General features: G+C 32.5%; 3 protein-coding genes across 3 annotated transcripts; 2 read left to right on the top strand and 1 right to left on the bottom strand.

The window, feature by feature from the left end:
• Positions 1-992: 992 nt before the first annotated feature.
• LOTGIDRAFT_174130 (hypothetical protein) lies at positions 993-2,601 on the top strand (the record flags this gene model as incomplete). The annotated part of the gene is made up of 2 exons (XM_009052459.1): positions 993-1,217; positions 2,002-2,601. 2 exons carry the CDS (start codon positions 993-995, stop codon positions 2,599-2,601), a joined length of 825 nt encoding a protein of 274 aa, XP_009050707.1.
• Positions 2,602-4,007: 1,406 nt separating this feature from the next.
• On the top strand, positions 4,008-5,255 carry LOTGIDRAFT_174129 (hypothetical protein; the record flags this gene model as incomplete). Its single annotated transcript, XM_009052458.1, has 1 exon — positions 4,008-5,255. The coding sequence occupies one exon, from the start codon at positions 4,008-4,010 to the stop codon at positions 5,253-5,255; it is 1,248 nt and encodes a 415-aa protein (XP_009050706.1).
• Positions 5,256-11,625: 6,370 nt separating this feature from the next.
• On the bottom strand, positions 11,626-12,321 carry LOTGIDRAFT_174128 (hypothetical protein; the record flags this gene model as incomplete). The annotated part of the gene is made up of 1 exon (XM_009052457.1): positions 11,626-12,321. The coding sequence occupies one exon, from the start codon at positions 12,319-12,321 to the stop codon at positions 11,626-11,628; it is 696 nt and encodes a 231-aa protein (XP_009050705.1).
• Between the last annotated feature and the right edge of the window lie 1,116 nt (positions 12,322-13,437).

Raw genomic sequence — 13,437 nt, 5'->3', positions numbered from 1 at the left:
TTGAAACGATTATGAAACAATCTAATCGTCATCCAAAAAAACTGTGGGTAGATAAAGGAAGTGAATTTTATAACAAAAATATGAAATCACCTGGATTTGAAATTTACAGCACGCATAATGAAAGTAAAGCTGTAGTAATAGAAAGATTTAACAGGACTCTAAAAAATAAATTATTCAAAAAGTTCACGGAATTGAAATCTCAAAAATGGCTTAAAATATTACCAGCGGTTGTAGATGAATACAATAATAAAATTCATTCATCTATAGGTGTCACACCAATACAAGCCTCCAGTAATCCAAATATTATAAAGTCAATTAACGCACAACATAACTACGAAAATGAAATAAAGAATTTAAATATCAAACCCAAATTTAAAGTCGGAGATCGAGTTCGTAATTTCAAATATAAAAGCAAATTCGAAAAAGGTTACGTTGGATACTGGACAAACGAAATATTCATCGTTGATAAAGTAAACACCACATCTCCTCCGACATATGAATTAATCGATCAAGACAAAGAACAAATCATAGGTAGGTTTTATCAAAACGAACTTCAAAAAACCGACTTTTAAAAATGAATGAATTTCTCGATAAATATGGAACCGACACAACCACAAACTTTCAACTTATGAGATGGGCGAATGAGTTAAATATATCACCGTTTTATTATTGTATGAGAGATGAAATAAATGATCTGAAATATAAGAACGGTAAATTTTATGCTATAACAAATATACATACTTCCGATCAAAAAGGATTTCATCATTCTGTTTGTACAAAGACTCTTCAAATGACTTATATTTCTTCGATTCTTATGGATTAGAACCCACTGAAGAGATAATGAAATTGACTAATCAACCAATCAAATGTTCTACCTTTCAAATTCAATTACCGGGACAAAAGTTTTGTGGACAGCTTTCACTTTGGGTTTTATATCAATTAAGTTTAGGAAAACAGTTCGAAGAAATTGTAATAAATTAAACTTAATAAAAATGGCGAACAAGTTTGGATTGGGTTCTTTATCTTTAGAAACTAAAAAACCTAACATTACAGCATGGATAAATAAAGCGAAACCTTACTTTGTGGATCAAATCGGAGACACTCTTCAAGGTGATTTAGATACGAACAATTTCAAAGTAACTAATTTAAAGTCTCCGGAAAACGATAATGACGCCGTTCACAAGAAATATTTACGGGAACAAATAAATTCAATTGAAGTAAATAAAAACCATTTAGAAGATAAAATAAGTAATGTGAAAAGATTTTTCAAACGTCAACTAAATAATAAAAAATTTTGTTAATGAAACTAAACTACAACAAGAGGTAAAAGGTTTAATAAGTTTTATTCAAAAAGAATTGGTCAACGTAGTGAACAAAACTGAGTTACAAAATTTAATTTCATTAATATCTAAATTAGAGGATAAGATTGCAAAACAAAAATTAGATATTCAACAATTAATAGACAACATTCCTTATGAAAATGAAGATACGTTTCAACAGGAATTAAATGCTCTGGAAACCAAACAGTGAATTACTAAAAGAACTAAGAAATATTAAACAACAAATACAAAACATAGATGATAGCGAAATCAAAACCTATATTCAACAACAAATACAAAATATTGATGATAGTGAAATCAAAACCTATATTCAACAACAAATACAGAACATTGATGATAGTCTTATTCAACAAAAGATAACCACTATTAATAACCTAGTTTTAAAACAGGACAAAAATATAGTTGCATTAGAAAAGCAACAAGGAAGAAAATAAATCATATTATTTTAGTCTTCCATTTGGAAGTTTGAGTGATCGTGGTTATTCTACTACTAATATTGATAGATCAAAAGACTATGAATATAAAAAATATGGATTTAAAGTAAATATGAGTATTTTCTACTTCAAATTTTCTTCGCCCCTATAATATATTTAATAGTGATTATCCACTAGATTTTACTTTTAAAGGAAAACTTGTAATTGAAATTAATTTTCCCATCCAGGTAAAAGTTGATTCATTATTCTTCAAACAAGTCTCACTTTCATCTAATAAAAAATTTAACGCTCAAAAAGTTCTTCAGTTTATCAATGGTAGAGACAATGTAGAAATTAAGGAATATGAAAGTATCGACGAAAACAACAAGGTTAATCACTTATATGAAATTAAAACGAGTGGAAAATATATAGATAGGTTTAGAATGTTAATCATACCAGATAATAAAGAAGATGGACTTTCATTAAGTGATTTTGATAAGATAGTGGAGACGAAAACTTCACCATCAATGAATATCATTAAAAATCCAGAACCACAAAAAGGAGCAAGTAGTTATCAGTTTTTACGAACGACAGACTATGAATACGTAAAACTATATTTTGTTGATAATGATATATTTACCTCAATTGATATTCATAAAAGTCAACAAAAACAATTTATTTTAATACCAGCAATAAGAGATATATCAATCTCTATTGAAAAACCAAAATTTTCAATTAATCTAAACAAGATTAATGATTCGAAAGAACAAATATCATTAATAACTGTAAAAGTTGTTATTGATGATGGTAAACACATAGCAGCTTTATCAGAAGTTCACTTAATTTAATTACCTAAAAAATGGAACTAGAACGCAGACAAAACTACATGATAGAAAAACAAAACAAACTAAAAGAAAAACTAAAACACTTCAACAAATGTAGAAAAACTTGGAGTAGAATTGATTCTGTTTTCAAAACATTAAGTACAGTTTTAACAATAGGGATAACGGTGGCAACAGCCGTAACCAGTGGATTAATGCTTCCAATAATTGTCCCAACTGTATTAGCCGCGTTCACTGCCGTTCAAACTTCATCTTGTGGATTTATTACTTTAGGTTTTACATCAAAACAGAAAGCTCATTATAAAAAGAAAACAGAAATTTTAAATACATATCTTAATAAATTATTCATTTTTTTCGAAAGATCGAGAGAAGATAAGAACATAACCATTGAAGAATTATAAAAATTCAATGAAATTTTGAAAAATTTTATGTAGAAATATCATCAATAAAAGTTAAAAATTCCTAGTTAAAAATAGTTGCTTTAAAAGTATGAATAAAATTGAAATTTTAGACGATGAAACATTCATATCAAATGAACTTTTTTCCAGTATTATTTACCTTATCTCTGATAAATTCATAATATTTAAAGGGCAAATTGAATTAGATGGAGAGATACTTCTTGATAGTGAACACAAACAAAACATGCAATTTGTAGGCTTTAATGCCAAAACTTTTCACAATTTCTTCGCAACAGTGGATGTAAAATCGGATGCTTCTGATTGGTATTTCTCAGGAAAAATCATTTAACGTAAAAACAATTTCAAAGGAATAAAAAGATCAAAAAAGGGTAGTGGTGTTACCCTACTCAAAAAGATCAATGAATATAGCGGTATAAATTGTTATATACCGAGCGATGGATACTGCTTTGTAAAGTGCGTAAATCGTGTTTTAAACGAAGACTACACGAGAGGATTTCAAGATTTCATCAACAGTTTTTCAAAATCAAACAGAAAAGGAGTGATGACAATTGCTAGAATCTGAATTAAATAAGAAATTTAATACTTATTTTCAAATTTATATGCCCAAACATAGATATTTTCAACCAAAGAAAGTATCCGAGGAATTAGATTGGGTATTTTACTTACATAAATCACATTTCTGTCTCATTAGAAGAAATAACAAAACCTTAGACATAAAAGAAATAGAAGATAATTACGATGAAAACGTATGGAGAACTCGTAGAGATGATAATACGGTAACGCAAGTTTCACCCCTAAAACTAAACGTTTTTCCAACCATACACGATGATTGTTTATACGCATGGGATTGCGAAACCTATAGCGAAAAAGAAACGAAAAAAGCCATTCCTTATTCTTGCATGTTAATTAATTTAGAAAAACTAAGAAAATGTTAGACAAAATAATACATAACTTTCCAGATTTAAATCCCACTGATAGTGTTCCAGAAGAATAATGAGTAAAGATTGCATCGATCAAATGTTACAACGTTTAGGAAAAATAGATCAAAAAAGAATAACATTAATTGCTCATAACGGTAGCGGTTTTGATAACTGGATCGTGATCAAAAACGTAAAAAAAATAACACAATGCCCTTTAAAAATACCCAGAGGAATTCTGTCTCTACCTTTAACTAATTCATTCACCGATGAAGATTTACAGAAAAAATGGAAAAGACAAAAACAAATAATGGGCAACTCTAATTATTTGCAAAATGTTAATTTCATATGTTCTTTTCAACATGAAACATCTAGTTTAGCGGCATGGGGTAATTCATCTAATCTACCAATGAATTTGAGAAAGATCACCGATATTAATATTGCAAAATACACCGAAGATAATTGGGAATCTTTAAGACACGAATGGGAACCTTACGCTAAAAGAGATACGTTATGTCTCGGAGCTTGTTTGATAAAATACAATCAAGCAATGAAGGAAGTTGTATTTCAGAATATTTCCAATAATCTAACGGCTCCTTCTTTATCTTTAAAGGGTTGGTATTATTTATATCATTACGATAAAGAAATGGTTGAAGAAGAATGGTATGAAAGTACTAGAATGGTTCCGAAACACACCGAAAAAGAAAACGTAGAAAAAGTTTACTCACATACACACCCTTTTATAAGATATTTTATCAGACAAAGTATTAAAGGACGAAGAGTTTCGGCAAATCGAAAATCATTTAAAACGAATACAATGGATGAAATATGTAATGTATTAAGTGAATACACAGAAACGCTAAGTGATAATATAATTGATTTATTTAAAGAATATAGTGCCAACCCAAAAGATAAAACGGAGGTTCATTCGAGACTTAAAGAAATAAAATGTGCTAAACTAATGGCCTTTGATGATAACGGTTTGTACGCTTCCGCCATGTCGGATTTAGACAGCGAATATCCGAGAGCGGAAAGTGGTAGACCATTTCTACAAGAAGAAAATAAAGAATTTGTTAAGCTCTTTAATGAGCAGAAATTCAGACCTAGAACTGCTATTTTAAAAGTCTGGTTTAAATATCCTACCAACATGTTCTTCCAACCCATACAAGCTAAAGATAAAATCAGTTTTACGAATAGAATAGGTAAAAAGGAAACTGGCACTAAAATCAGGTTCAGAAATGGTTTCTGTTCAGATGTTTTAACATCGGTTGATATTCAAGAAATAGTGAAAGACGGTGGACGAATTATTAACTCCACACTATAGAGATTATATTTTAATTTTGAGAGATCTAAGAAATAAGTATAAACGAGAAGGTAATATTGTGGGTAGTAATTGCATGAAATTATTAGGCAATTCATTGTATGATAAATCTATTCAGAGGGATATAACTACATTGAGACATTTATGGAGTGAAGCGACTTTAAAAGCCAACTTCGATTCACATGTTAAAAACTATGAAAAAGTAAATGAGAGTCAATATATAGTTGAGATAAATGAAGAAGAAAAAGAATTTTACTGTACACCTCCTAAATCTACACGAGTAACACCTAGTCATTTGGGATCATTCGTTTTATTTCACAGTAAAAAAATAATGAATAATTTATTCGCGTCATAGATGGATTTTATAAGCCTGAAATATACTATACGGATACTGTAATGACATTCGAACATTCAATTTGTCATTTGAGGGGTAGGCTTTACAAGATCAGGACATCAAGAATTACAATATCATCATATCTTTTATTCTTTCTATCATATCTTATCATATCTTATCATATCTTATCATATCTTAAAATACCATAACCCATGAATCCATTACAATCCGTAAAAACTGAAAGTATACAATACAATCATCTTAATCTTACTTATACTTAATGAATTTTCTTACTAATTTATGACCTTTTACTGTAGGGGATACCGAATTTCATAGGGAAGCTAAATTTCATAGCATGAGACACTGCATAGTACACAAGTGCAAACTCTACACCGCTTATAACAAAGCCAGACTTAAACATAAGGAATGAAATTTCCATTGACACCGCTTGTGGAAGAAAACGTGCTCACAGAAATAAATGTGAAACATGCTGAGTAAATAACTTATGCAATATCCTAAACGTTATAGAAATGTCGATCGATATATTAATAACTAGATTATTATTAATAAAAAGATTATAAACCTCGTTCCCCTGTATTTCTGTCTATCTTTCAATATTCTAAGCTAACAGTCAGCAGTACGCCCAAGAAACCGGAAGTTATCGAAAAAGGGAGATAAGTTACGTATAAAGGAAATAAATGGATTTTTGAAGCGTCTAAAATTAGAACTTGGAAATACAACGATTCTTACATGGCTTCCCTAAATTGTGAAATTAACACAAAATGAACAATTTAAATGCTTCACATTAATTAATACTTAATAAATTAACGGAACATAGAGGACCCTATGTATGATGTGAACCTTAATATGACATATGAACCTTAACGTGACATGTGAACCTTAATATAATATGTAAGCCTGAATATGACATGTGTAACTTAATATATAACGTGACAATCTTAATATAGAACATGTCAATTTTAATATAACGTATTTACTATAACATATCAGTCTTAAACTAACGTATGAACATGAGAGGATAAACATAACATGAACAATTAACTTTTATACATCTAATGGCTTCTCGTTGGGGATACCCGGTCTTAATCTGCTTGCATCAATATGTTTCTGTACAGGTCTTTCTAAGAATTTAGTAGCGGCTGTTCGCCTTCCCTTTTTATCAATTGAATTGTCAGCTAATATTAATTTGACCTTGCGGACTAAACCGTCAGCTTCACTTGGGAATACTTCACAAATTCTACCTAATTTCCAATTGCATCTAACAACATTTGGAGCCTTAATCAAAACTATATTATGACTTTAAGATTTGGAACAGATTTATGCCACTTTTGCCTAATTTGTAAATTTTGCACATAGTCTTCTTTCCATTTTTTCCAAAATTCGTTTGACAGAAATTGCACTCTCCGCCATCTCTTTTTTAAATAAACATCTTCGCGAACAAATTCACCTGGAGGCGGTAGGAGAACTTGAGCCTTAAGAGTCAAAATATGATTAGGAGTCAATGAACAAGTATAATTAGGGTCATTATTATCATCTAAGGCTAAAGGACGACTATTAACAATACATTCTGCCTCTGCAAAAAATGTTCTTAAAACTTCATCATTTAGAGCATTTTTATGAGTTTCTAATAGAGCACTTAACACTGAACGTACTGACCGAATCAATCTTTCCCAAGATCACACCAAAGCGTTTTGAATCGCGTCTGCCATCTTTGACATGCCAAGGACCAAAGTAGTCTACTGCTGCATAGGTGAATGGAGCTTCAGTCTCAAATCTGTCTTTGGGTAGAGGGCACATTTTTTGTTCTTGTGTAGGACTGTATAACTTCTTACAGGTTACACACTTGCTAATGATGCTTGATGTTATGTTGCGGCCTCCAATAATCCAAAAACCGTTTTCTCTAATGGCATTGTGGGTAATACTTCTTCCTTGGTGCTTCATTTTGGTGTGGAAATGTCTTATAAGAATTTCAGTTACATGATTTCTTTTTGGAACTACTGCTGGATGTTTACATTCAGTTGGTATATTAGCATTCTGAATTCTGCCACCAATACGAAGAATACCATTATCATCAATAAAGGGATCTAACTTATATAAGGCACTTGATTTCTTTAAATACAATTTCTCTTCTTTCTCATTCTGCCTATTTACCTTACTTTCCTTCTTTTTCACCTTTAAAGATTCTAAAATTTTAATTTCTTCAATGAAATATTCTTTCTGTACTTCTTTAATAATTTCCATTTCTGCTTTCTTTATTTCTTCTACAGTTGACATTTTTAATACACCATTTTCAAACATATCAGATGCATCAGTTTTCTTGATCCTTTTTTGCATTCTCAGGCAAACTGAAATAGCTTTCTTCGACTTGGTCCAATTGGAAAATCTTTCAAAGTAGTTAACCATTGTGTGACTTTCTGTTGCTGCAGTAGCAAACGTTACTATTTTCCTAACCTCTGGATCACCCAACATCAAAACCCTTTCATCTTCAATTTGGTCCAGTTTCTCTTCAATATTCTCTCTTCTCAGGAAATCTGGTCCTTTCCACCATATGTCGGAGTTTAGCAGGTCCATTGCTTGTAAACCTCTAGATGCAATATCTGCAGGATTTTCAGAACTTTCAACATAATTTCACTGTTTAGGACTTGATAGGTTCCGAATCTGTTCGACTCTATTTGCTACATATATGTGAAATCTTTTGGAATCATTTGAGACATACCCAAAAACCACTTTACTATCAGTCCAAAAATATTCCTTCACTGGTTGATATTCAAGTTCTCTTTTAAGCATGTCTGCAACTTTAACTGAGGTCACGGCTGCAGTTAATTCCAACATTGGTACTGTTACAGGTTTTGAAGGAGTTAAGTGAAGGAGATTTGGCTAAAACTAGAGATGTTGTTATTACATCTGCTTCATCTATTAATTTGATATAAGAACACTGTCCATAACCCATTAAATAGGCATCAGAAAAGTGGTGAAGTTCGACAGATTTGGTTTCTCCAAAATGCTCTGGTTTAAATGCCCTGTTGATCTTCAATTCTGCCAAGTGTCAATTCTTCTCTCCATCTAGCCCATCTAAACCGAATACTATCTGGTACTTCCTTATCCCAATCTGTACAGTCCTTACAGAGTTCCTGCAGAATGCAGAATTCTTTTACCAGCTAATATGACAGGTGAGACCAGTCCTAGTGGGTCGAAAACTGAACTAACAGTAGAGAGTATACCTCGTCTGGTTAATGGTTTGTCTTGAATATTTATTCTGAATTGGAATACATCATTCTCCACACACCATTGAACGCCAAGTGTGCGCTCTATTGGTAGTGGATCTTTATCTATATCAAGATTCATTACATCCTTGGATCTTTCTTCTAAAGGGATAGACTGTAGAACTTCTCTTCGATTTGAAAGAATTTTATGAAGTCTAAAACCTCCTCGTCTACAAATTTCTCTACTCCTTTCAATGAGATCTGCAGCTTCTGGAATAGTTAAAACTGAATTTAAACCATCGTCTACATAAAAGTTGTTTCTGATGAAATTTGCTGCATCTTTGCCAAATTGATCTTCGTATAAGTCTGCTGTTGCCTTCAAGCCATAATTTGCACACCCTGGGGACGAGGTTGCACCAAACAGATGTACAGTCATAGGTAACAGGATCTTTAGTGAAGTCGTCATCTTCCCACCAATAAAAGCGGAGATAATCCCTATGTTCAGTATTAACTTTCAGCTGATAGAACATCGATTCAATGTCGCATGTAAATGCAACTTTATTCTGTCTAAATCTGCAAAGAACACCAACCAAGTTATTCTTCAGATCAGGACCTGGTAACAGATTACTGTTTAATGATTCTCTATTATATGTGTGACTACAATCGAATACTACTCTAATCTTCGTAGGTTTTTTAGGGTAATAAACGCCATGATGTGGTATGTACCAACTGGTTCCTTCTGCAGTGTCAATCTCATCTTCAGGTACACACTCTGCAAAGCCTTTCTTTATGATACCAATCATAAATTCACTATATATATATATAAAGTCATCTTTATATTTCTGATCTCTCTCAAACCTTTTTACTAATCCTCTCAATCTTTTGAGAACAGCAACTCTATTATTTGGTAAATTTAAAATGGTATCTTCATTTCTAAATGGCAATGGAAGCTCAAAATGCCCATCTTTCAATTGGTGAATTCCCTTTCTCAATTTATCCATGAATCTATTGTCGTCTTGGGAAATATATTCTTCTTTAGTTCCTTCATTGAAGTCTTGTTGGAACATTTGAACTATTTGTCTAGGTGCAATAACCTCTTTCACTTGAGTTCTGAAGGAGAAATGACAGTGTCTGTCAACAATATCTTTCTTGCATATGAATACGGATCTAGTGTGTTCTTCGTTTTTACCATTTTGTATGACTTCTCCAATAACACCCGAACCCAAGGCAGTTCTCATTGCATATGGTTGATTGTCTATGCCAGGTATTACTTCTAGTGGTCTTATGGCCTTTATTGTGTCAGTACCAATCAGCATACCTATCTTCAAGTCTTTCTCATATGGCATTAGCTTACTTGACATTTTCCTGAGATTGTCCCTATCTGGAGGCTGTTTCCTGTCTTGGAATTTGACTATGTCTGGCTGGAATTCTTCCTCGGGTACAGGTAATAGGTAGACTTATTTCTTCCTTACATCCATACCCAACAATTTGCAGCCCAGACATTTTCTTGCACGATATTGTGGAAGTGGCTAATACTCTTGATAATTTCAATTCAGTTTTGGGTCCATCAATATGTAATTCTTCAACTAAATCATTTATTATGAAACCAGCATCTGACTGCTCATCTAAGACGGCATACGTTATCTTCATGGCTTACGTATATTGGTACAATCATGGAATGAGATATACATTAAGTTGAACCATGAGTTATCTTGTTGCTGCTTATGCAATTAGCGACAGATTGTTGACGACTTGGTTTATTCTTAAACTCATCTTTCTTAGGTGGGATATTCCTCTCCTTTCTGTGTTTGAAGTATTCATCATGCAGTGCTGTTGGGTGAAATCCATGGCATGTTTTGCAGGTTTTCTTTCGACGACAATCATTTTTCATATGTCCATACTTGAGACATCCCCGCATAAGGATTTGTTTCTTGTAAAATTTAGCCTATCGATGAGAGACATCTTCTTGAATTTTTCGCATTCATCTATTTCATGGTTTCCATTACAATGGATGCAGATCAGTTTCTTCTCTTCTGATGAATTGGTATCAGGAACGTGTTCCTCAGCCATAGTGGACATAGTTCTTTTGTCATACCGATTTCTTTGTTTCTTGACAGCGTAACGTGAAGATGTAACTGGATTACAGGCTATTCGTGCTTCTTTCTCTATGAATTTACAGAACCTTGCAAATGGTGGGAATTTATTCTTTGACGTCAGTTCTGGATCTTCATTTTCATCATAAGTAAAATCATCCACAATTCTGCCCCATCGCTGAACAATGTAATGCGGAAACTTTGCTAGGAGACTTTGGTTTTCATCTGGTTCATTCAAAGAATTGAGGTAAGGTGTTGAATCCATGGCAACATGACAGCTTTGAAGAAAGTCTGATAACTTTTGGAGAGCTTGTCCATCATTACTTTTAATTTCTGGCCATTCTTCTATCTTCTTCCCGAATCTTGTTGAAATGAGAAATGGATCTCCAAACCTTTTATTTAAGATAGATTTAGCTTTGGAAAAAGCTTCTTTGGTATCCAGTGATTGTAGTCCACTTATAGCTTCTTTTGCATTTCCAGATGTGTATCTTCCCAGATAGTACAAGAGTTCAGCTGGTTCTTTAGTTCTTCTTTCAATTAAAGCTGTAAACGATTTCGACCATGTAGGGTATTTAAGAACATCACCATCAAAAACATCCGGTTCCGGTCTTGGTAATGCATCGCGATCTTGTTTTTGAGATAGAAGATCTGCCAATAATGAAATAGGATCGGAACTAAGTGTGATAATTTAACTTGCATGGCATGGCGTACGTGACCTATCATTACATGGAACAAAATCTCCAGTATTTTACATTAGGAATAAAGTTTGAGGTATCTAAATTTCTAACATTAGAATTTGAAACACTTAAACTGCGTACATTTGAATTACGTTCATTTAAATTAGAAGTATCTAAATTAACTTTACATTCATTTAAATTTGGAGTATCTAAATTAGCTTTACATTCATTTAAATTTGCCTTAGACTTACATTCATTAATATCTACAGAATTATGAACATTTAAATCATCCTTTGCAATTATTTTAGGTACCGTTTTATCAAAGGGCAATGAATCAGCTGTAATTGGATCTGCCGATCCAGTACTGTCAATTGTTACTAAGTCACCATTCACAGAAGCATTGCTATATTTAGCTTGGTCTCTCAAATAACGATGTAAAACTTGTCGACGACCACTCAAAGATCCATGACTGGAACGACTAGGAATGGATCTACTGGAATTACTGCATTCATCTATGGCTACCATCTCAGCCTTGGCTACTGCTAGCTCTTTCTTCAGCTTAAGTTTCTTCAAATTTAATTCCTGTGTAGCTTCTTCATCACAGAATAAAAGTTCTGTAGCAATACGAGCTGCTCTAGTCGCAGTCTCAACACTCTTTTCAGAAGTTTTAGACTGTGAAGTTGTTGTTGATGAAATTGTTTTGGGCGTACCACTGACTGTACCATTCTCTATATCCATCATCTTCTATCACTCAATCATCTACCATTCAATCTTTACTCTATCCTTAAAAACTATGATGATGGAAAGTTACTTCTTTCAGGATCGCTCTAACTGTAATGACATTCAAACATTCAATTTGTCATTTGAGGGGTAGGCTTTACAGGATCAGGACTTATGCAATATCCTAAAGGTTATAGAAATGTCGATCGATATATTAATAACTAGATAATAAAAAGATTATAAACCTCGTTCCCCTGTATTTCTGTCTATCTTTCAATATTCTAAGCTAACAGTCAGCAGTACGCCCAAGAAACCGAAAAAGGGAGATAAGTTACGTATAAAGGAAATACACGGATTTGTGAAGCGTCTAAAATCAGAACTTGGAAATACAACAATTCTTACAGATACCGGTAGTTTATACATTTCGTCTAGCAATTGGGATAAACTAAACGAAGCTGGGTTGGTGTCCGAAAATGAGTATTGTAAAGGAAAGAATGATTACGATGATGGTGGAATTATATTTGGCGCCAAAAGTTAAATACAATATCATTCTAACTTCCGACGGTATTCTAAAAGAAAAGAAAACGTTTCAGGGTTACTCTAAAGATAAGATAGCTGTAGAAGATTATATTCGATTAGCTAATGGACACGATGTAACGAATGAATTTGAAATACCAATGGAGTATTTAATCCAAAGGATGATGATAAACAAAAGAAAGTTTTTAGAAGTTATCTAAATCTCGTTAAGAGAAAAGCACCGGATGATGAAGGAATCATGTATCCTTACAACGACGGAAAAGAATTGAACATGGATGAAAACTACGAATTTGATGATTTCGATTATCTAACTTTACTTTACCATCTTTTATTTCCTTTAATCATAAAGGAATTAAGTGGTAAATACGTCGTTTGAAATGGTTTCTCTATAATTTATGTCCTATCGGTACAGTGAATGTTGGAAGAATGTAAATAATCTGACGTTTGTATTTATTGAAAAATCCACCGTTTATCAAATTGCAATGTATATTTATCACATCGATATCATTCTCGATATTAGCTTTGTGTGGTGCTAAAGTGGATTGGGTGTATATTTGTTTATCAAATCCTAGTAACGTATTCAATGAATTTTCTACGTTG

The sequence above is a fragment of the Lottia gigantea genome (assembly GCF_000327385.1).
Source record: "Lottia gigantea unplaced genomic scaffold LOTGIsca_183, whole genome shotgun sequence".
In the NCBI taxonomy this organism is placed as follows: domain Eukaryota; kingdom Metazoa; phylum Mollusca; class Gastropoda; family Lottiidae; genus Lottia; species Lottia gigantea.
Note: the sequence above shows the minus strand (reverse complement) of the source record. Positions and strands in the feature narration are given on the sequence as shown.